Raw genomic sequence first — 19,365 nt, forward strand, 5'->3', positions numbered from 1 at the left:
GGTATGGAACATTGTACTCAAACTCACATTCTCTGTTTATCCTTACATAGTGTTAAACTCAGCATCTGCAGTGTCCTGTTCTGAGACCTTCTAGCAGCAGGGACACTTTTGCCTGCCCTGCAGGAGGAAGGTGGATAATCTCTTCCTTTCGGAGACAAAAATTGATTTTTTGCAGTGAGAAGGATGTCTTGTCTTTCCATGGGATGGAATTGTGTGTATATTGCAGAGAGCATCCCTGTTTTAACGAGTGACATCTGAAATCTGAGTTTGAATTCCTGGTTGTCTTTGCTGAGACAGAAGTACTGTATAAGCACTTATTCATGGGGTTCTTACAGGCTGGGAGGTTGCCAGTACCTGCCCTGCAGGAGTGCCAGCTTGAGCCTGGCAGCTGTGTAACTGAACTGTCACCAAAGTGGTAAGGCCTGCTTGATGTTCTGTGTGGCCCCCAGGTCCAAGACAAGAAATACACCACCTGCTGTGGGGTTGGAGGTAGCTTAGGGAGCGTGAACTGCACTGCTCTCTGCGTGGTGTAGCAATGCCCTAAGCTTCAGTGGGGTGGGGGAGGGATAGGAGAAGAGGCAGGATAAAGTGCTTGGTAGGTCATCACATTTAAGGAAATACTGATTTGATTTGCTTAGCAAAATCTAAGTGTTGCCAGGTAATGCAGGTGCTTTTCATGAGTTCTGAGTCTCTCAGTAGTATCAGCTCTGTGTATGTGAAAACTGTTTCACGTTGTACCAAAAGCATGACTACCTGCAAGGGGAATGTTACAGACGGCTTACAACAAGGTGTGAAGAGTGTCATGTCAACTGAAGTTAGAAGAGGGGATTTCCAGACACAGAAGAACAGTAAGGGGAGCAGGAATGTCAAGCAAGAGTTCTTTTTCTCCAGCAAGGAAATACCTTGATTTGTTGGGAATTATTACTGGAAATACAAGCCCCTGTGGCTGAAACTGTTGTTGCTGTGAAAGTAAGTGTAGGGCCAAGTCCTAATGATAAATTTCTAATTCCTGAACAACGGTTTTCAAAAGTCTCCCACAGGGATGACAGATTTTCAACATCTTGAAAGCAAAAAGTGAGATTATTTCAATAGAGCATCTAAAAAATTCCTGGAGTCAATGGTGGGTATGTTAAGTGTGAGCAATCTTGAAAGTACCCTTTTGCCCTCATTGTTACTACATAACGTGTTTAAGAATGTAAATCTGCTAAGGATGCTAAACATGCCCTTTCAGGTAGCTGAAAGGAAGTTCTGTGCTGTCTTTAAAAATGGGTCTAGTTGCCAGCAGAAGATGGCATACTAGTGTTTGTAAGTGAGGTCATGCATGTAAACTTCAAATATAAACTATTCATTATGTCTTTATGGAAAAATGTTTAAAATAAACAATTGCAATACTGACTTTGTAAACCACACACCTGTCTCTCAATTTATAAACCCTTCATCCTGTGTGGTATTCTTGTCATAGTACTGTACCTTTGAAGTAAGAGAAGTGTCCCAGTTCACTGTCATTTGTGACAGCGGAAACAACCGCTCTTTGCCCAGCCCACAACAGAAGCACGGGGGAACCGCTCCGTGCTGTCGGACGTAGGCCTGTGCTCTCCCATCTGTCCAGGAATTAAACAGCTTGTTTGCAGAATGCGGTAGGGAAGCGGTTTTGCTGGATCATGCGGAATGGCAGCCAGGCTCCCGGCCGTGGCCGTGGGGGCTGCGGCCTGGCAGGCCGTCGCTGTTCCCGCTTGGCAGGCGGCGGCCAGGGCACCGAGACTGCGGCGCCGCCCGAGGCCGCGTAACGGGGCAAGCGGTCGGGCAGCCGCTCTGCCGGAGGGACGCGCAGCGCGCCGCGGCGGGCGGGCGGGCGGCAGAGCGGCCGCAGGCCCGGCCGCCCAGAGCGCAAAGGCAAAAGGCGCGTTTCCAGGCCCGCAGCGTGAGGCTGGGCTGGCCCCTCCCCTCGCCCCGGCCTTCGCGGCTGCCCGACGGCTCCGGGGGGCCGGCCTGCGGGTCGCTGTCCGCGCTGAGGGCCCGCGTCTGCCCTGGAAGGCGGGGCTGGGCCGGGGCGGAGCGCTCCGCGCCCGAGGAGCGGCCGCGCTGAAGCGGATCGGCAGCCGCACGCCGCCGCCACGGCTGCCGGGAGCCCCGCCCCCGCGGCCGCCCCGGCCCCGCCCCCGCGGCCGCCCCGGCCCCGCCCTCCGCGGCCGCCCCGCCCCAGCGGCCGCCCCAGCCGGGAGCCGCCCGCCCTAACGCGCCCTCACGTCATCCCGTCCCTCGCTCTCGCGCGCGCGCTCTGCACCTCCGCGCCGCGGCTGCATTTGGACCTGCAGAGCCGCCGTCGCCCCCCGTCGCCCCAGCCTGGCGGCCGGCCCGGCAGCCAGCGGCGGGAGCTCCGCCTCTGCGGGCGGCGGCGGGATGCGGTCTGTTAGCTACGTGCAGTGCGTGGCGCTCGACTTCGGCGGCAGCCTCTTCCCGCACGCCATCTGCCTGGGGGATGCCGACAACGACGCGGTCCGGAGGCGGGGGTGGCGCTGTGGGCCTGCGCGGGCGGGCGGCGCGGGGCCGGCGGGGCGGTGGCCGGGCCGGCGGGGCGGGGCGGGCTCCGCCCTCGCGTGGCCGCGGCGACCCCGGCGCAGGCTCAGCCCCGCCGCGGGGCTCGGGCGGGCCCGTTGCAGCAGGCCGCGGGGGCAGTACTGGGCCCGGTTTGGGTGGCGCGCTGGAGCGAACCCAGCAGCGGGCCGCCGCGATGCCCGGGGGGCTGCCGCGCACGGGGGGCGAGGCAGCCGGGCTTGGTCGGCTTGGGGAGCACCCGGGGGCACCGCAGGGCTACCCGCAGCCGCCGCCCGGCCGCTCTCGGAGATGAGCAGCGGCAGGGCAAGGGGCAGCAGTCGCAGGTTGTAGCGAAGGAAACTAAAACGGGGCGGGGGGGAGCACCGAGAGGATGGTGCCTGGAGGGGGTGGTGGGGCTTGCGCCCTTGGGGGGACTCGGAGCTCGACGTGCGCTTGAGCAGTGTCAGAGATGCGGGGCTTGGATCAGATGGCCCCCAGAGGTGCCTTGCAAACTGAACATTTCAGTGATTCTGGGCTGCAGCTGGTCAGTGCTTCCATCGCCATTAGACATGCTAGGCACCCTTGGCATGGGCCCTGGATAATGTATAGCTAGTAGGGAGGTTAACTTTTAGTCCCAAAGAGAGACACGCTCCTCCTGTGGTGGTGGGGATATAGAGGTGTGGGAAAATGCTTTGCTGGGGCACAGTGGATCACAAACAGGGTAGAGCCAAGTTTGAATGTCTCTTGACCTGTATGATGGATGGATGTGCATCGGGAATGTTGCTGCCAGCCCCCCAGATGGGGTTTCTGATGGGTCTGATTTGTCTGCAACTAGGAAGAGGTTAGCTTAACCTTTTCCTATATGTAAAGTATGTAAGCTGTGCTGCCTTCTCCTCAACAGTCAAATCTTATTACAGCCGTATACTGCTATCCTGTAAAATATCATGGCTAGCAATGCAGTGGATGATAAAACAAATTTTCCCATAAGAAGTTGTGTTATGTGGGGTAACGTGTGCAGGGAGTTATGAAATGCACACAGAGGCATGATGCAGGAGATGGGATAGTAGGAGTAGGCTCATCAGACGGGGTTGCTGGTGATTTTTGGCAGTCTTCTTTAAAGAAATAATCACCATTCTGAAAGACCTTTATCCCTTCATCAGTGAGATTGAACATCCAGTGTAAATCTATTGTAAGTGTTCTTGCAGCCTGTTTCTGGATTATTACATTTTCCTCATTGCCATAATCTTCCTCGGGTGGTTCAAGAAAGATCAAGTCAATCTAGGTTGAAGGTTGGAAGACAGGGTGATGACGATGATGATTAGCAGAGCAGAATGTTAACAGTCAGTGACACAACTCTGAAACAATGGCTAGAGAAGCAGTGGATGTTGCTCTCCAGCTCTTTTATCTGCGGGAGTAAAATTAGGGCTTTTATTTTTTCCCAGACCGTCTCTATTGATTATAGGCTGTCTCTTTAACTCTTGTTTTGCTTTGCTCCTCCTTCCCACAGAGTGATTTTTAGATACGAATTCTGTAATTGTTGCTGTGTGGGAATACTGTTACTGTAATTGTGAATTTCTACTTACTAACCCAATTCTCTTGTACAGCTGAATGAGCTAGTGGTGGGAGACACCAATGGGAAACTTTACGTTTACAAGAATGATGACAGCAAACCCTGGGCTGTGCGATCTTGCCAAGGAATGGTCAGTTCTTGACAACATTTTTAAATGGTTGGGCCTTTTGGTGTATGTGCAGCCAGCTGTCCTTGATCACTGCCTAGGAATATGTAGGCCAGAGGGGAATGGCAGCCAGAACTGGTTCTGATGCCTTTCATGTAGTTATGCAAGACGCTGCTTTTGCCCACAGCTAGCCCCATGGGCGAGAAGTGATGAGCAAAGTACTGCACAAACACAGGAACTGGGCTTCTGTCCCACCTTGACCGTGCTCCCTCGCACTGTGGATTTTGCCCCAGGGCTCTGGGCAGTTGTGTGGCAGATGTGTTTCTGTCCCTGATGCTGCTCTCTTTGTCCTTGAAAAGGCTGCTTAGAGTTCAAGAGATGGTTTATGAGAGCGGAGGGGGTAGGGCAGAGGCTTATCCTAAAGTGCTGTTTTGGGTTGCCTTCTCTCATGTATGGCCTTCTTTTCTCTTGCAGCTCACATGTGTTGGTGTGGGAGATGTATGCAATAAAGGAAAGGTAAGAGTAGACAAACTCTTCCCAGCTGTGTCTGTAGGGCATGTGGGAGGTGCTTAGGAGATTAGGATCATGTCATACCCTGAGTGTGGAGGAGGACAGGTTGGAGGTGCTTTCCCTCCAGGATCTGCCCTTGATCATAGAGTTTTAGCACTACTGTTTTAAAACTGTTCTTCTGTTTACATATAACCTGTATCTGTCTGTGAGCCATATGCAGGTTTTGGTGAGCAAGGAAATCCATCCTATCTTCAGAAAGCACTATTGATTTGCATGTCCCCCTGTGTGAGCGCCGGAAGGCTTTGGTGGTTTGAGGGTTGCTCCTTTTCCTCAGTGGCTTTTGCCCTGTTCTGTGCTGGTCCCTGCTGTGGGCCATGGCCCTTCTGCCACTTGGCTGTGTGCATTTAAGGTCATCTAAACAAGACTGAGCCACAGAATAGTCTAGACTCTAAGCAAATTCCACTGGGTCTAATATGACTCCTTTTGCTGGATTCCTATTTCTGGGCGTTAAACCAGGACCACTGAGTCCAAAAGTCCCAGTTTAGGCACCCTGCCTAAAATACTGTAGCTGTGTGTGCTCCAGGGGGGAGCAGAGCTGAAGTGATCATTGAGAAAGTCACATATTGTTTGGGAATTGCATGCGCGCATCAGCTTGATATTCTAGTCTGACAAGGATGAACAAGAAGTTTGGACCCTGCAGTACATGAGTAGTTTGTATGCTGGCCAAAACCCTCCTGTTCCCTCTGTAGCAGTCATTGATCTTGATGCATCTACCCTCGGATCTTCCCTCGCCCTGCTGTGGGACAGCTTCTGCAGTTCTTAAAAGAGGAAAAATCAAAAGGTTTTTCTCTTCACTCGTAGAATCTCGTGGTGGCGGTGAGTGCAGAAGGCTGGTTTCATCTTTTTGACCTGACTTCTCCAACTTCAAAACACCCAGATGCTTCAGGCCACCATGAGTTGGCAGCAGCAGAAGAGCAGAAGCCAGTGTTCAAGCAGCACATTCCTGCCAACACCAAGGTCATGCTGATCAGTGACATTGGTGAGCTGGGAAGCTGGTGTGGGAGTGCAGGGTGAGGGAGTTTGTGGGTATGGCGGGGGGGGGAAAGAGAAGGTGCGTGGGACTCAGAGAAGGAAATTACTATCTTGCTGAAACAGGTGCTCTAACAAACCACAGCCAAGTCATGGAGGAGAGAAGCAGGAACTTCAGGAATTTTCCTGAAGTGCAAATTCTCATTACAGGACTGGGATCCTTAGGGATGTTAGTGGTTGGGGGTCTTGGGGCTATGAAAGCCTGAGAGAGCTCATCTGTCTCCTTGTATTCCCTGCAGATGGAGATGGGAAGTGTGAGTTGGTGGTGGGTTACACTGACAGGGTGGTACGTGCCTTCCGCTGGGAGGACTTGTCGGAGAATTCAGACCATGTCTCTGGGCAGCTGGTCCTGTTGAAGAAATGGCTGCTAGAAGGTCAGGTAAGGAAACAGGATGCTCAGAGCAGAACTCATCATACAGTCTTCAAGAGGTGGCTCTCCCAAGGGAAGAAGCACAAAATCTGAGTCGTATGAACAAAGCAATTGTTGTGTTGATGGCCTGAAAGGAGATTTGCCCAGTGGTGGTCCTGTGCATGCGGAGCAGCTGGTGGGTTGGTCTGGGAAACAGTCAGTTGCTCTCGCCCAACTACAGAGCGTTAGTGGAAAATACTAGTGTGTTCTTAAGTGGCTTTTGGTAGGCAAACATAACCTTTTACTGTAAGTTGGACATTTTGCTTCTAGCTGAATTTGTTCATCTCCTGCTCAGCTCTATCAGAAGATCTGCCATAGCCAAGTTCAGGTACAGTGAACCCTTCTGAGGCATTTAAAGTTCTCAGTTCGATGCTGTCCATGTTTTTCCTCTGCCGGTATAGGTGGACAGCCTCTCTGTGAACCCAGGCCCTGATGGCTCACCAGAGATGATGGTGTCTCAGCCAGGCTGCGGTTATGCCATTCTGCTGTGCACCTGGGACTCTGAGCAGCAGGCCGCGACAGAGGGAAGAGACAACTCTGCCCCAAGCAGGTGAAGAGCATTACTGCATGGGATAGATGAGGAGATTCTGCTGTAGATGCCTGTCACAAGGGGGCACCACCACACCACCTTTCGGGGGTGGGGTGGGGTGCTGTTATTTGTCCTTGCTTCAGTGATCTGGTGTGCTGCTGAGAATTCATGACTTAAGCCCACCTGCATCCAGGTTTCCATGAACACTCTTCATGCCTCTATCACAAAGATGAATACTACTGCTTTCCTTGTATCCCACTCTCTTCTCCTGTGGTTCATCAAGGAGAGTGGCAAAACCAGCCCACTGAGAGGGGCAGTTCTGGGGGCTTAGGCAGGGAGATGAATGACCTAGATCTCCAGAGAAAGAGTAGTAGGCAATCTGGTAACCTATCTAATGGTGGGAAGGGTAGCAACGGAAAGGCTGGGCCAAGCCCAGTTAGTCTGAAGCCCAGGATGATGCTTCGGGTTCATTCACTTGTTTCTTCCAGGTGAGGTAATTGGAGGTTTTCCTAATGAGACACCTGGCAGCCAGTACTGTAAATCACAACCACAGCAATCAGGATGAGCAGTGAGGTTATTGTTCTTGGTGCTGGAGGGACCCTTCTGGGGAATTCAGGTGCTTCGGTGGTGTTCTGTGAGACTTTAAGGCAGACCCAGAAAACTGCTGCAGGAGGGGAGCTAGGCAAGTCTCCCTGATGTCTTAGAAACCTTAGTGGAATGGTACCCTCCTAGCCAGCAGCCAGGCCCAGGCATGATCTCTGACCAACCTGTTCAACACCGGGCAGACACTTCCTGAGTGAAAAGCAGCCAGGCTTACATGACAGTAATGAGAAAAATTGTCTTTTTTTTTCCTTGACTGGAATACATGTTTTACTGACTCCTTTCTTTCTTTCTGTCTTTCAAGCTCTCCAGTTTTCTGATGTCAAATCATTCCGGTTTTGTTTTTTAAACATTAGCGAATTCCTGTCAAACCTGGGGTGGCATGTATTCTTTTCCTTGGCCTTTACCATTAAAGGCCTAACCTATGCACAAACTCTATCAGTCTCTGGATTTGTAGAGCCTTGGAGTGCACTGCTCTTGAGACTGTTCTGGCACAGTCCCAGGCATGGTCCTCTAACCTTTCCCTGATGTCTGTCTCTCTTTTCCCTAGTGAGGCCCCTATTCGAGATGTTATTCTACACCAAACATCTGGACGGATTCACAACAAGAATGTTTCCACTCATCTAATTGGTAGCATTGGCCGAGGTGAGAGATTAGGAGCTTGGGGTCTCTGGCCCAACAGTTGCCCCTGGTAGTTTTTCAATGCGTCAGTCCAGCATGAAATCAGATTTCCCATGGTTGAAAAATAACAGTGGGAGGCAGCTGCAAGAACAGAGGGAACTCGGCTTCTGTTAGCCAGCTCCCAAAGACAGACAGCCGGATATTTGCATTTGAACTTTTTATAGCCTTTGTCCTTCCCTAAGTAGCTCTTACTCTTCACTTAGCACAACAGTTTCTCTGCAGCCTCCACTGGCCTGCATTTAGTCATCCTGAATGGCTGTCATGCCTTGCTCCTACAGATGCCCTTGATCTTTGCTTTTGCATGGCTGCAGCTTATGCCCTTTTTTTATTCCCTAGATGCATCTCTTCCTTTCCACAGCCTCATCTTTATTCTTGCTTTTGTGCTTTTCAGCATTTGATTCCCAATACCTGGCAGCTATATCCTGCTCTTCCTTCACCTATGCAGTCCCAGCCCCTCCAGAGCTGCTTCTATATTTCATTTATATCACTGTTCTCTGTCTCCTTTCAATGTATTCTGTTCAGCTGTTGTATCTAAACTCTCCACAGCTGCTGGCGCCTCTCAGCCCTGACACACTACTGTTGTGTCCGGACTCTTCTTACACACTGCCACTGCTTCTCTTGTGTAACTGCTTTGTGCTCTGACCTGTGCCTGGTGCACCTGCTGAACCCTGTTTTGGTACCTATGGAGAATAAGCAGCTTTCACTCCTCCTTGGAGCATGTGGGCATAATACAAAAAGGCAGAAAATTCCCAATGCAGATCACTTTCTCTTGTCTGCAGCTGGCTGGAATCCAGCTGCATTTGCTCTGTCCCAGTATTACCCCCTGCAGTGCTGTCTAAGAATGATTTAGGCTGTCCAATGTAATTAGAGCTGGGGGAGAAGAGCAATCCACTGAAACCCCTCCTCTTCCCCTTTCCAGAGTACCCTTCTTCCCCAGTTCCTAAGCTTGTCATGTTTTCAGCATCTTGGATGCTGCTGTGAGGAACATGGTCAACAGAGCATGAAATCAATTATTTCACTGCATACAAAGCCTTGCATCTAATGAGAGATTTCTGTGAAAAATGAAGGCACACAGAATAAGTGATGAAGAGAAGGTTGTGAAAAGCCCACTGACGCTGGACCATCAGTAATGAAACAGCTGAAGAGTGCCATGCTGACCAGTTTGTAAGGGGGACACAGCAGATCTTTTGGATCAGAGCCTGCCTGGATGAATGTCAGCTAGGGGCAATAGAGCACTCAACCAGCTGACTGCTTTAGGATGATCTGTGGAAATAGGGTAGTCTGTGTCCTGGGAGTGTGCAGGGTGTTGTAGCTTGGAGCTGTCTGTGGGCAGTGGAGGTAGGCTTGCAGTATTACGTCATTCTGGGGAAACTGACTATTTGCTTTCAGCTCCTCTGGCTTGTCCCTGACTGCCAGGTTTCCTGGGTTCCTGCAGACTTCAGGGAGCCAGTGTCTCTCCTACTTTGTCACTGAAAGGATTAAATGCAGCTATAGTTGAATACAGCTCCAGTCCTCCCCCACCAAGTGTGTTATCACTTTCAAAACCTGACCTTCCATGTCTTTTCTGACTGGTAGCTAGGTAGAGAGTGTACTGAAGGGCTGAAGCAGCCTGGTGGTCAGGGGAGTCTCCTCTTCAGATGTAACTAGTCACATTTGTCAGTGCTGTCCGGCACACAACTGTGATATACAGGCTTTGGAGAGGATACTGCTTGCAGGAAGTTCACAGCTGTATAAGCATAGCCCAGGAAAGCCAGGGCTGAGCATGAAGGCACATGTCTAATCTGCTCATAAAGCAAGGGCTCTCTAGCATTTGACCAGTGTTTGCTGGGAGAGGATCACAGCTTCTGTGCAATTTTGCTGTAGTGAAAACAATAGAGTTGGCAGCATGATCTCCACAGACTCATTCAGGAGTTGCTATGGAGGTTCTTTTGTGCTAACGTGACTGATGCTTTGTCCTTCTGGCAGGACCTCTCTTTTTTTTTCCCCCTTGCACCTTCCCAGAACAGCTGAAGGCCATGTTCCTGTCCTTGAAAGAAACAGTGAGGGTATAGTTGTAATACTTTTGGTTGGCTTCAGCTGTTCTTCACTTTGTCTCTTGTGATGGTCCTGCCTGGAGAGGATTTCTGGAGCCTGGAGAAGATGTGATGCAGTCCACTAAAATCGGAACTGCCATGGGCCTGCAAGTGCATGTGACTGACTCCTAGGAGCAGCCAGCAGAGCCAGACATGCCTATATCAGTGCAAACCAAAGGTCTTGGGTTTTGAGATGCCAGTGCCCTACAAATAAAAGCTGGCATGAAGTACGATTGGTTGCAAGAATCTGCAGATACCTGCTAAGCAAAGTGTCAAGGCTGGGCAAAAAAGGAGGCAGGATGGATTAGCTTGTTTTGGATCTTTTTTTTCAGGAGAGGGAGGGGACAATGCTCATAAAATGGCACCAACTCCTGTAATTCTTTTCTGCACTTACAGGCTGCTCCAGTGAGAACAGTGGCTCAGGTCTCTTTGCCCTCTGTACCCTGGATGGTAAGTCCTACCACTGTCCTGGAAAAAAGGCCTGTGGGGCAGCCAAGGCCTGTCACTAATTCAAAGCAGGGAACCAGGGGCTCAGTTGCTTTTGGTTTTGAAAGAAGGGGGAACTGGGCTTCAGAAATGCTTCCTGGCTTAGGCAAGAGCATTTGACTCGGACTCCTTCTACTGACATATCTTATATGAAGGCATGAAAGCTAAGACAGGAGCCGAGGTAAGAGTTATCCCTGTGAGCAAGTCCCCCGTAAACCAGGTGTGTGATAACATGGCTGTATCTGAGGATATGATGAAACATATTAAAGCTTAGCCTGTCTTTCTGTTCCTTACTGAATTGGGTCTGATATTACACAGGCTTACTTTCTCCAGGAAACCTGTTGTGTTTTCCATCTGTTACTAATATCTGCCTTTCTCTCTCCCCTGGTACAGTCTATTCATCTGTGGATTTCAAAGGATTTTACAAACATTAATTACTTGTATGGTCCTGTGGCCTGTGGGGGTAGAAGTATTAAAGCCATGCTGCAACAAGCAGCTGGGAAAATGAAGAGGCTAGGTCATTGGCCCAATGGTACACTGAAAGCTTGAGATGGAGAGTGAGACTAGAACTTTTATCTGCTGACTCCTAAGTTGCTTGCTTACCCAATGGTCAAACAACTGTTTGAGATGTCATTTCAACAGTGCCATTCATGTAGACAGGAGCCTCTAAACCACAGCAGAGATGTGTCCTTGTACTTGAAGGGACTTGGATTGTTCCCAAAAGCAGTGAAGGAAATGATGCTGGAACTTGAGTATTGGTAGAGAGGAGCTAGCCTCACACAGACCTGGAGCCAGGTTCTTCTGCTGTGCCCCTGACTGAGAAGTGATAGGACAGGCTGCAGTAGGACTGAATCTAATGACCTGAACACAGGGTTTCTGTCCAATACCCAACAGTGTGGAGACAAGATGCTGTGCTTCTCTCTTCCCAGATAGGCAGCCTGGCCTGTTTGGGCCAGATGTCCACCTGCCCAATGATGTCCTGCTAGGGAATTTCCGGTTATTCTTTGGGCCTGAACTCTGAAGCTTCTGCATCTGGCAAGGCTTTCTGCCTCACTATGGTTCACTCATGAGCCTTACCAAGGCTGGAAGGCACTGTGAGGATAGATTCATGTTTATGTTCCACTCTCTCACGGTCACACTTCCCCCCTGCCCCCCCAGTACTATCGCAGTATCTCTGGATGATAGAAAAATGGTATGTGAGGTAAGTGTCCAGTATGGCTTTAGTAGGAAAGGGGCCATGCCTGTGCTATTAGCCAGCCAGCTCTCAACTGATACCTGTCAACATGCTGTCCTGAGATCACATGATCTGTGGGACATGGTAAGAAGCTTCTAGTTTATGCACCATCTCATGTGAGATGGGTTAATGAACTGTACTTTGGAACCCTGTTTTGGGCAGTTTTCTTCTTGTCTTAGAGCATAATCCAGTTAGCAGGGCTGCTGTCATTTTTCCTCTCTGTTTCCAGTTACTGATGACAAGATAATGGACTGCTGTCCTTCCCAGAACTGAGACTGTGTTATCTATTATCAACCACAGCCTGTACCATGGGCCCAGCCCTCTGCCTGCAGACCCTAAGTGTTGATGGAATGTGCAGGGCCCAGTCTTAGCAAACATCTTGCTCCCTTTTAATATTTTCAAGACAATCTTTTTTTTTTTTTTTTTTCTCCCCTTCAGGGACATTGAAACTCATGGAGGGAGCAGACAAGCTGCTCTGGTCTGTGCAGGTTGATCACCAGCTGTTTGCTCTGGAAAAGCTGGATGTTACTGTGAGTGTCTGTGAGTAGGGCTGGGAGGGATGAAGACAAAAACTCAGCATGGTTTTGTGTATATGAATTTAGGAAGGGTAGAGAGAGTATGACTCAGCTGAAAAAGGCTGGGATTATCTCAGGATGACACACAGAGTGCTCTGACTGTGCTGGTGCGTTCTGCACTCATGTCAGCCTGTCTACCTGCAAGAGCTTGAGCTGTGCCTGTTTGACCTAGTGAGCCCAGCATCCTGCTATGAACTTTTTTGTCCCCCAGCTGCTCTGTTATCTTATTGCAAAGTTGAATGGTTTTGCACACTGCTAATACCCTGATTGTTTGCAAGCTCTTATGATACGCAAGGATTACTATAGAGAAGAGAGACATGGTCTCCAAGTGCAAAAAGACCGGACAAGTGCAAAATGTCTGAACAAGATGTCACTTTTGGAAGTCTTGTCCAGACATTAGCATTCTGTCTCTGAACAAGCAGGAAAGATTCTTGACTCCCTCCAGGAATAGTTGATGTCAGTGCTAATACACAATCTTATGGTTTCTGCAGGGCAATGGGCATGAGGAAGTGATTGCCTGTGCGTGGGATGGTCAGACGTACATCATCGACCACAATCGGACTGTTGCCAGATTTCAAGCAGATGAGAATGTCAGTGCCTTCTGTGCAGGTGGGGAGCCTGACTGCAAAGCCAGCCCTCACAGCATTTCTCCCTCAAAGCTACTACTCCCCTCTGGGAGTCCTGGAATCCTTTGTCTGTCTGCAGTGGGGAATAATTTCCCTGTGTGTATACTGTGGAAGGTCCAGCTAGTCTTTCTTCTGGTGGCATCTAGGAAAAGTAGGGCTGAGAGGAGGTGATGCTGAGGTTTGTCTGTGATGGTTTGGGGTTTTTTCCTGTCCTTTTTGAGAGTGCTACAGTGGTCTCTTGTCTTCCCCACTGCTTTTTTAATTTGCAGACTTCTAACCTGTTCTCAAGTGGAGATAAGAAGCCCCATGGAACCAGCCTGAGCCTTGGCTTTGCTTAGTCCCCTCTCTGAGACCTGCAAGAAGCAGTTTGCAAATCCCCAAGCTCCATGCATTAGTAACAGTTTACAGACACTTTCTTGGATTGTCTCAGAGGGACTTAATATACCCAAGTCCATGTCTGTGCCCCTCACCCCAGGTGCTTGCTGCTTTCTGCTAACATCTTTGGTACCTCATCATGAGAAGTTACCTATTTGCTTTCTCTGTCCTTTTGGAAGTAGTCAGATTTCCACACTTTTGCTTTCTGCAGGCCTCTATGCATGCAAAGGAGGAAGCAACAGCCCCTGCCTGGTTTATGTCAGCTTCAATCAGAAGATCTACATCTACTGGGATGTGCAGCTGGAGAGAATGGAGTCCACCAACCTGTTGAAAATCCTGGATTGTGACCCAGAGTTTGGAAATCTCCTGCAGCAGCTGGGTGTGGGTGAGTGCAGAAAGGGTGAAGGATGTACAGGAAAAAAGAGAGGAAAGGCTGCTGGCAGGTGATGTGCTGGGAACTAGAGTTCCAGCTGCTTCTTGAGGAAGAGAGGCTTTCATACTGCCTGTTGAGAATCCCCAACAACTCTTTTTCTCTTTTCTGTAGAAAGAGGCGATGTTTCTGCTGTCAAAGATCTGATTCACAAAACGCTGTATTTTCCTGAGAAACGGCAGCAGAGCAGCCCCTCGCAGTGTCAGGACCCTGCTGGAACAGACTCCTCTGCCTCCTACACTGTCATCCAGGATCCCTTATAACAAGTCACATGGAGGCTGACATGTTTAATATCAGCACAGACTCTTCTCTGACTGGAATGGGGCATCTAATGAAGATGAGACTATTCTTTTCCCATCTCTGTCAAAGCTTCCAGACAGCAAAGGGTGTACAGGCTGGGTTCTGTGCTTGGCTGTAGGCTTGAGTGAAGGTGGTGGGTTGATCTGCTTTTAGCTGAGGAAGCTACCAGAACAGCAAGAGTCCAGGGTCCTGCTCATTGGCCTTCCATTGCCAGTTTCCATGTTCTCTGCTAGCTAAAGAGCTTTATGGGTGACTGTGAAGGAGCTCTGAGGATATAGATGGAGAGAATAGCTGAGCTCAGTCTCTGTTTTGGCCTATTCTTACAACTGCTCTAGTGATTACTTCTGAGTTCTTACCAGGATCACAGTGCAGGAACTGCAGATGGAGGAATTGAGTTAGGGAGCAGGCAAGGGCTTCTCTCCCATTTAGGTGTATTTTTAAAGTAGACCCAGGCATTCTTTGCCTTTGCTTTGCTGCTGCTCTTCTGCCAAGCAGTTTCTCACAAACCACCTCCTGTTCTGAGGAGCCGGAGACATGCATGAGAAGAACAACAACTTGGGCTAATAAGGTGGCGAGAGGTAACAGCTCCAGCGAACCCCAGCTGTACTCGAGAGGCATTGCTTGTCTCCATCTTCTTTGGCAGAGTGATCCCAGAGATGGCTGTGACTTAGCAAAGCAGCTGTGCACTGGGCAATAAGAGGAATCTGTCTTAACCATGGATCTGTGGTGCTGTGAGAGCTTGGCCATTCCATAATAAGCAGTGGAAATGCCTCTTGTTATGGAGAGTGCCATGCTATTTTGAGTCCTGCACAACTTAAAAAGAGGTGGACTGGAGGCAATGCTCCACTTGCTGGTATGCAGAGTCTGGAAGAGGCCATTGCTCACCCTGGCTGCTCATAGGCAAAAGCCCAGGCAGGAACCTTTCCACATGCTGCTGGTGTTCTGCTTTTTCCCATCTCAGCTTGCCCTTTGCCTAACTCAGCTTGGGATAGGAGCAGCAGGCTCACCTGCTGTTTTGCATCTATTATCTTCTCTCACTTGTGTGATGTTTTATTGGACATGCATAATGGATGGAGCTGTCCCTTCACACTGCCTGAGTCAGAGGAAATATAACTCAGTGATCTCTCTTTAGCAAATGGTAACATTTGAAGATCCTGCAGGCTGTTGAAAACCTGCTGTTCTATACTCTGCAAAACATCCAAGGGCAGCCCTAACTGGGAGAAAGAACTTTGTATAAAGGAGTGTCTTGCCCTTGGGTCAAAAGGACTGTCGTTGAAGTAGTCCTATGTGGTAGAAGAGCAGGATCTTTACATAATAAGCCCTAGCTTTTCTTTGCAATTTCCATCCATAGATTTATGTAAGCTTTATAGAGGACAGCTTCTATCCTCTGTGTTTGATAGCTGTGGAAGTTGAAGCAGGGAGCAGTGAAATGGTATGACCTGCTCTGTACCAGCGAGCTTGCTTCTCAGATCACTCTATCTTCTGACTCTGTAACTACAGTGGAAGTTTCTTTCCATTTTAATGACCTCACTGAGAAGCATTTTTAAATGTTTCCTTGTCATACTAGGTGCTTGTGTGCAACTGGACCCTTCCGGCAGGACCTCTCAAGTCATAATAGTGCTTTAGCAACAGTGGTGTTCAGAGCAGCAGGGCTTGAGTTTGTCAGCTCTGGACTGTAACCTCAAGAAATTGTCAGCTCTCAGATGCTGAGGTGTACAGGCACCCATCCCATTGGGCAATCACCACTGCTTCTGGCAAATTAGTGTGACCCCTTGGGCTCTCATCAGTCTCATAGTCCTTTCCTAATGAGGATGAGTCTTCTTGGGGCTGTTAACTTAGGTCAAAGTATATTGGTTCTTGCTACTTCCAGGTTTCTGCTTCCCAAAACCTAAAGCTGCTCTTTCCGATCACCAGAACAAGTAAGGATTCTCCCTTTTCTCCCTTCAGGTGTAGTAGTAGCAGTTGCTACTCTTATCTCCACCCCTTGGGGGCCAGCTGAGTTGGGGAGAAGCCGATGTCCCTACAGGTGGGGTGAACAGTTTGGTTTCACTGGATTCTGAGATAATTTCTGCCTAGCCCTGATTTTAATCTTGCACTTCAAAATCAGTGGAACTGACACAGAGAGGGACCACAGCAGAGCAGGACTCTGCAGAGCAGTTTCCAGAAGCGTACAACAGAAATTACATTGTAGCAATGTCCCTGAACAGGCCTGTGTCTTGGCATATGCTGTTCTTCCTCTACTTAAGGTTGTGTATTTTCTTGTCCTGCTTCCCCCCTCCCCCCACCCCAATTCTGAAAATAGTAATGCCTGAGTTTTCAGTCATGGCTCACACAACCTGACGTGTGTTGCTGCACAGATGATGGGCTCTTCTGCTGTGTGTGCTTTGACAAAAACAGATGGAGTCCTACCACAACTTGTGCCTGCCATCGCCCCACTCAATGTTGTTTGGCTTTGGTGGGGCAGGTGTTCCCTGCAGAAGTACTCTCTCTCTTGATCCACTGCTGGAACCCCAGAGGTTCGTCCAGCAATTGCCTGGAGCATTTTATTTGCCTGAGAGTTGGACCAGGCTGAGCTAACCTGGTAGCTGGGTGTTACAGGCTATTGCAGTGCTACTATATTGTAATTATTCTTAAGGCCTAACAGGAAAACAGGATTGTCTATACTCATAGCAGAGAACAACTCAACGCTGTCTGTCCATGCCAAATATAAACCTTTATTAGCAACACAAGCGCAAGGAGAATACAAATGGTTGTATGACTGAAACTGTTTTATGCAAAACAAACTTTGCCATACAGGTCAAATGATTTCCAAGGAAGGAAGGTCAAATTGATCCACTGTTGGACTGTTAATTATTCAGAAGAAACAGGAAAGGGTTAATGGGGGAGACACGACATTTTCCTAAGAACCATCTTTAAAAGAAAATGGGGCAAAACCAATGCAAATGTTGGACAGGGCAACCTGTGCAACCTAGCCCTCTTCTCTTGTCGGCCTGAGGATAACATTGCTGTGTGCTGTGCAAGTCCAGGCATGCTGCATTGTGGAAAGCAGAGGTGAGAAGATATGGATGCTACAGATCATCTGTTCCCCAAAACTCTACAGCTCTTAAAACCATTTGAGAGGAAAAATACTAATGTTTGAGGGTTTCCCCTGACAGTTTTATGTTGCTTACAGCATGTAACTTGCAGGTGCATTTTGCTCCTGTGCCCCTTGTGCACAAAGGAAAATCAAAACTGTCTACAGAAGAATTAATTGGAACTTCTGTACTGTTCCTTGGTCAAAAGATTACTTTCCTTCTTTTTTCATGCCCTGAACTCCAGAGTGACAATAGACTGGCTACAGTCAATACTTCCTGAAGTCAAGGCTTCAGGATACTTCCACTGGCAACAATTTTCTGTGAAGTATGCATCTACTCGGAGAAGGAGCCACGTAGGCTCTGTCTTCTGGGCTGATGAAGTTGCGTTACATTTTCATTGTAACTCGCTGCCTGTTTGGCCTTGCCAGCCGACACAAGCCACAGAGTTGGAATTAGAAGTTGTTCCTTCCCATGCAGCAGGAAATGTTGTTTGCTGCATCCTATGCAGTAGCAGATGGGCATACCCACTGGTGCCAGGAGGCTTCTCGACAGGGCAAGATTTGCAAGACACGTTTGTATGTCCCAGTGCCAGCACACAGCAAGTGAGGAGTCCAACGGCATTCTCAGACAGTGGGAGCATTTGCAGATAAATAATTCATGGCTTTGGTTGTGATACTCAATTTACCATCAAGAAAATAAAGGGAAAGGGTTTTATTTTCCTGAGACATAGTAAACCCATTGGCTGTCCCTGCTCTCATTTTTATGATCTCTTTGCTGAATGTTGTTATTTCTATAACTCTTCAGGTATATCCTGGCATTTGCCAGTGGAGTCTCTTGAAAGGAGGACTGACTGCAAACATATGTAGGTGGCTCAGTGGTCTTCAGTTCCATGACTCACCCGCTAGTAGTGAAAGAAGGAGCAGCCCTCTGGGAATACGGATGGCTGGAGCTCCTATTCCATTCAAAACCAAGTGACTCCAAGCTCCTGGAAATGGTCCTGATTATGGCTTCAGTAGAGTGCGTGTTCTCGGGATAGGTTTACCTCTTGCACATAGGCCTTGGAAGGGGCCTCAGAAGTCCATCTCCCCATCCCCGGGCAGGTTCAGCCACATGTATGTCACACCTGCCATGTAACAATTGCGTCTCTGTTCCAAAGACTTGCTGTGACAGACACTTCCCTGCAGGCTGTTTCACAACTGCTGTGTCCACTCTACTGGAAAGTAGCCCTAGTAGGAGCTGACCACCAAGGTGGTTCAGAGAGATTATCCCTAAAATAACAACATTCCATTGTCTGTATTGAAGGGATGGGCCTCATCATAAGGAAGCCAGTGTTGGACGCATACAGGATGTGCCTATGTCCTGCTCTGAGGTGGCAGTTTGTACTAAATTTCTACTTTCCATATGAAAGCATTAGCATGTTTTGATCTCCAGTGGAAAAGACCTTTAGATAGCTTCTTCCTTGTCCTTGTCCCCCAAAAGCAATAGAGATGACTGGAATTGGGGGTAGGGAAGTGTATCTGTATAATAGGCTTTTCCAAAACTACAATTGAGACAGTCTTCAGCTTTGCCAACCCACTTAAAAATTACTTACTGGGCTCCCTAACGTAGGAAGACTTTTAAAAATTACCATGTTTGTAGATGGGGTTAAGTTTGCTTCTTTAAGATGTTGTAAGTCCTGTTTTATAGTCACATCTTTTAAAGCTGAGATTTCTGTCTTTCACAATGGAAGCTGGGATTCCCATGTAATGACACAAAAATGCTGGTCTTTGGAGAAAACACCAGTCCGGGCAAGAATTTAGAATACATGTGTTAAGGTCAGTAACAACATGTCATTTAATGCCAAAGAACTTTGGGATATGGAAGCCCACCAGGAGTTCTGTTTGATGATGAGGAAACCAGGTACTGACACTGTAGGTTTCGACGGTGATTTAGGGGAATGAGTTGAAGTGAGGTGTCAGCCATGGTGTTATGACCTGCAGTTCTCATTTAGTCATATAAATGTTTTTTTCTGTAAGTTCTGCCTGCAACAAAACTTGATGGGGAGGTTCCAGGATAACTGTTGGCAACAGCTTCCTCAATGTCTGAGTGGAAGAGACCTTTACTGTGTGGACCTGAATGTTCAACTGACATGGACAGGAGGAAGGTGAAAAGCATGTCTTCTGCT

General features: G+C 48.8%; 1 protein-coding gene across 4 annotated transcripts; it reads left to right on the forward strand.

Moving 5' to 3' along the window:
- Nucleotides 1-2,255: 2,255 nt before the first annotated feature.
- On the forward strand, nucleotides 2,256-15,797 carry ITFG2 (integrin alpha FG-GAP repeat containing 2). 4 transcript variants are annotated; one of them, XM_075509429.1, is made up of 12 exons: nucleotides 2,259-2,496; nucleotides 4,140-4,235; nucleotides 4,686-4,727; nucleotides 5,583-5,760; nucleotides 6,050-6,189; nucleotides 6,621-6,769; nucleotides 7,899-7,993; nucleotides 10,498-10,551; nucleotides 12,260-12,351; nucleotides 12,888-13,005; nucleotides 13,609-13,782; nucleotides 13,942-15,797. In XM_075509429.1, the coding sequence occupies exons 1-12, from the start codon at nucleotides 2,401-2,403 to the stop codon at nucleotides 14,088-14,090; spliced, it is 1,383 nt and encodes a 460-aa protein (XP_075365544.1). In that variant the 5' UTR covers nucleotides 2,259-2,400; the 3' UTR covers nucleotides 14,091-15,797. The 4 variants fall into 4 exon arrangements, with proteins under 4 accessions (XP_075365572.1, XP_075365563.1, XP_075365544.1 ...); XM_075509438.1 differs by lacking the exon at nucleotides 2,259-2,496 and adding an exon at nucleotides 2,954-3,724; XM_075509448.1 differs by lacking the exons at nucleotides 12,260-12,351; nucleotides 12,888-13,005 and having other exon boundaries at nucleotides 2,257-2,496.
- Nucleotides 15,798-19,365: the final 3,568 nt, after the last annotated feature.

This window comes from Mycteria americana, chromosome 1 (assembly GCF_035582795.1).
Source record: "Mycteria americana isolate JAX WOST 10 ecotype Jacksonville Zoo and Gardens chromosome 1, USCA_MyAme_1.0, whole genome shotgun sequence".
NCBI classification, from domain to species: domain Eukaryota; kingdom Metazoa; phylum Chordata; class Aves; order Ciconiiformes; family Ciconiidae; genus Mycteria; species Mycteria americana.